Here is a 4,048-nt window from a genome sequence, read left to right as displayed (position 1 = left end):
GTGAGAAATATTATGTGGAACTGGACAATTAGTGTACTGCTTGCTATTCAGTGATTATATTTCATTCGAACAAACTTTTATGAGTTTAAAAATGCATTAGATAAAGTTTGAACGGCCAAATCTAAATAGAAACATTTATCCATTTTCATAGTAGATGGCTATACAAAAAGGTGACTTCCGGTTGTAAACAAATGTGTTTCTAACGATTTTTGTTACTTTTTCAAATGGGTTTTAGTATACGAAAGTTACAGACGTATTAAATCAATCAATATTTATATGAAACAATTAAAGATTGTGATAAGAACTTTGAATTAAGCTTCATCATCAAACGTTAAACATTCGCGGATGTTGTCAAACATGCACAAGCGTGTTTGACATTACATTATTCAAATGTCAACTTATTTGCATTAAGATTTAAACAAATATATTTGAAAGAACTTGTTTCAACTTTGGAAAGATTGATGTCTAATATAGCATTTCATTTTTGAAAAAAAGAATATAGAAGCTGTATTTGGAATTACCACTGACTGGCCTTTAAATCTTATGTGGGGTATAACTTGTACCATTGCAAACTTGTACCAAGATTCAAGATTTTATTTACCATTCATGAACCCTCAAGAGGCATATACTCAAAATATGACAATTTCACAATGATTATCATAGCATAACAAATTATGAAAGATACATTGGTAGAGTACAAATGTCTACACGTACCTATTAACAATGATTAAACATACATGTATACAATATACATGTACCAATGTTTTATGAACTGTTTTTGCAAATCTTTATGAAAAATTTATTGATTTTCATGAATTTTTAATTAGAAAAAGATGCAATATATGTTTTTTATGCATTGTTTTTGCAAATCTTTAAAAAAATATTTATTTCTTAATAAAATTGTCGTATTATTATAGACATACAGGACAGTGCTGTGAAGTCTCATGCAATTTGTGTGAGACTCAAGCATTTTCATGCTTATGTGGCAGCATTTTTCTTTGTTCTATTGTTTTTTTCTCTTTGATCTTTACAATTTTTGCCAAATCTCATGCATTTGCTTCACGAAAACTTGACAGCCCTGTATAAGACAAAAAGCTTTATTTAGAGTCGGTACACATACAACACAATTACAGACATAAATTGAATTGTTTGTTATGTTTACATGACTTTCTATTACCATTCAAATTAATAAATTAAATTCCTTTCATTGTGTGATATAAATGCCTTTAGTTAACCAATCAACTTGTTTAATCTAAATAATTAATCATGATTGGTGTTTTATAATTTCATTGCTTGGAATTCATTTTAAAGTTGTTTCAAAGCCACAATTCTCACACTTGAATTCTATGTGATAGTGAGAACAGTTTAATATTATTTATTAGATTGCATATGTTATATGTTTGATAATAAAATTGTAAAATAAATATCAGAAAAATTATAGTAATATTTGAGGTTTTGTTGATTTTATCTGAGACATAATAATACAATTGTATCTTCGATTTTATTTTTAACTTGTTATGCCCATACCACTCCAGAGTGTTTAAGTGTTACCCTTGTCCGTCTATATGAACACACGTCATGTACGTCCCAACATTAGTTTCTGTTCTCTAACTTTAGTTTGCCTCAACCTAATGTTATGAAACTTATACACAATGCTTATTTTCACTAAACTCAGATCAAATTTTAATTTGGGTTGTGTCACTTTTACTGTTCTTGAGTTATCAGTCAGAGATATAACTCTATAGGGTTATTACAGAAAATAACTTGCGTGTGTTATTACAGATACTTTCATGAGTTGTCTACTCTTTATTCCTTAAATTTTCTAAATCTGTAATAACATATGTTTGTTATTTGTAAAATTATTTCATTTATAGTGGGCTCTAGGGAACTCTTGAGACCTTGCGCAGAAACTAAATGCATAGCCTTGATAACTAATTTTTTAATTAAATTAATTCATTTTTGATTAACCATGGTAAATCAATGAGACGAGGCTATTAAGGGATAAACTTAGCTGTGATAACAAGGCTAGGTTATTAAAGGAATATAACTTATTATATAAGACACTTGGGAATTACTGAGAAACTTGCGCAGAACCTCATTACATGCTCTGGTCATTATTTCTTACAATAAATTAAAATACATTGTAATTAAGCATGATGTATGTCTGAGCAAATGCTTTGAAGTGATATAGAGAAGCTGTGATAACACCCTTTAGTTATTACAGGCATATTTTTTCTGTAATAACATATAGGTGTACTATGCAAAATTGGCAAACTATGAACTGTTATATCTTTCAATAGTTAAGTATACATATAGACAAAAGTAATATCAATAGAACTTTTATACATTTTAACTAAACTAATGATGTATATTTTTCCTTTGAAACATGTAACATACATATGTTATCACAGTTCTTTGATTTTTTAGTGCACAATAACAAATGTATGTTATTTTTCTGTAATAACCCTATAGAGTTATATCCCTGACTGGTTATGCCTCTTTATAAATGGAAAAATTGCTGAATTTTTTGTTTCTGTTCTATAACTTAAGTTTGCCTCCACCAAATGTTATTAAAACTTATACACAATACTTATTACCACAAAACACAGATCAAGTTCAAATTTGGGTGACATGACTTTTACAATTCTCTAGTTATGTCCTTTTATAATGTTATATGCATGCAGGGGCATCATCTGTGTCCATAGACACATTCTCCATTTATTTGTTGCATATATATACATTGTAATCACGCCTACTAGTCAAGATACAATTAGACACAATGCAGAAACATAACAAAAAAAAAATTTCCATTTGGTTTTTTTTCATGCAAGTAGCCAAGGAACAATCAGCTACAAATTGTGACTTTCAAATTATTTATTCTTTACAGTCTTATGAGTTATTCAGTTAAATTTAAATATATCTTCAACATTTAAATAAGTTTTACAAGTTTGCAAAGGTAGGAATATACTGTGGTACAAGTTTGCTTTTAGTGGTACAAGATGACTATAAATCTTTGCTAATTAGCAACAAGGTGCACATTTAGTGTCAAGAATATGGAAACATGTATTAAAGGGGCAAACCAGTGAACATGAATTTGACAGCTAATGCCTCTTTAAAGTGCTTTTCATTTCATCTTATTCAAGTAAAAAAAATATATAAATAAGGAGATGTGGTATGATTGCCAGTGAGACATCTATCTAGTATCTACCTAGTTCAAATGAAGTGAATGTAAGCAACTATAGGCAACTTCATGGCCTTCAACAACCCATACCGTATAGTCAGCTAACAAAGGCCCCAATATCATGAACATGAAAAATGTGAAAAAATCACACAAGAAAACTATCGGCCAAATTTATTACAAAACAATTTACAAAAACACATGCACACATTTTAAATGGGAATGAAAACAAAGATTATCCAACTTTCCATTGGAGAATATATGAAATCAAAACATAAAATATTGTTTCCTTTGCTAACACTCTATTTTGTACATGTTCATTCTGGCAGGATTCATCAGCTTGACCCAATTTTCATGGTCTACATCACGTTTTGGTATCTAGGTCTGTTTCCCAGTTACTACTAGAAATAGCATTATGTAACATATATTTGGTGTATGGAATGATTGTAAGGTGTACAAGTTCACCAGGTAGAGTTCATCGTATCTTGTCCTCACGTAACATGGAACATTGATAATGGTAAGTTTATATGATATTGCATTAAGCCTTTATCTAAAAACATAAATTTAATCATGATCAGTAAAGCAAGTGATACATTTCAGCATGTGGACTCTTGTTTTCAGATATTATACTTTTGTACATGTAGGTCACAACCACCATGAGTGCTTTGATGAAGATGAAAAATATTTCTGGTCAGCAAACATGTACCGGTAGATTTGTAGGAAACAATTTTACAGAGGATAGTAGGTATGTATATGAGAATATCTGTCATTACCTGGTACATATAACAAAAGAATACCTAGTCAGAAGAAAGGTGTATATCATTGGTTCAGATGTAACTTATCCCAGGAAATTATGCACTTGGTATTAAA

General features: G+C 29.7%; 1 protein-coding gene across 1 annotated transcript in view; it reads left to right on the top strand.

The window, feature by feature from the left end:
* The window catches only part of LOC127735128 (SCL-interrupting locus protein homolog), a 28,024-nt gene that overhangs the window by 124 nt on the left and 23,852 nt on the right, over positions 1–4,048 (top strand). The window contains exon 2 of the mRNA XM_052245208.1: positions 3,823–3,923. Within this exon, the coding sequence (XP_052101168.1) occupies positions 3,835–3,923 (89 nt within the window). The 5' untranslated portion in view covers positions 3,823–3,834. The remainder of the gene's footprint in view (positions 1–3,822; positions 3,924–4,048) is intronic.

The sequence above is a fragment of the Mytilus californianus genome, unplaced genomic scaffold, assembly GCF_021869535.1.
Source record: "Mytilus californianus isolate M0D057914Y unplaced genomic scaffold, xbMytCali1.0.p SCAF_1, whole genome shotgun sequence".
NCBI classification, from domain to species: domain Eukaryota; kingdom Metazoa; phylum Mollusca; class Bivalvia; order Mytilida; family Mytilidae; genus Mytilus; species Mytilus californianus.
This window is presented reverse-complemented; position numbering and strand designations above follow the sequence as displayed.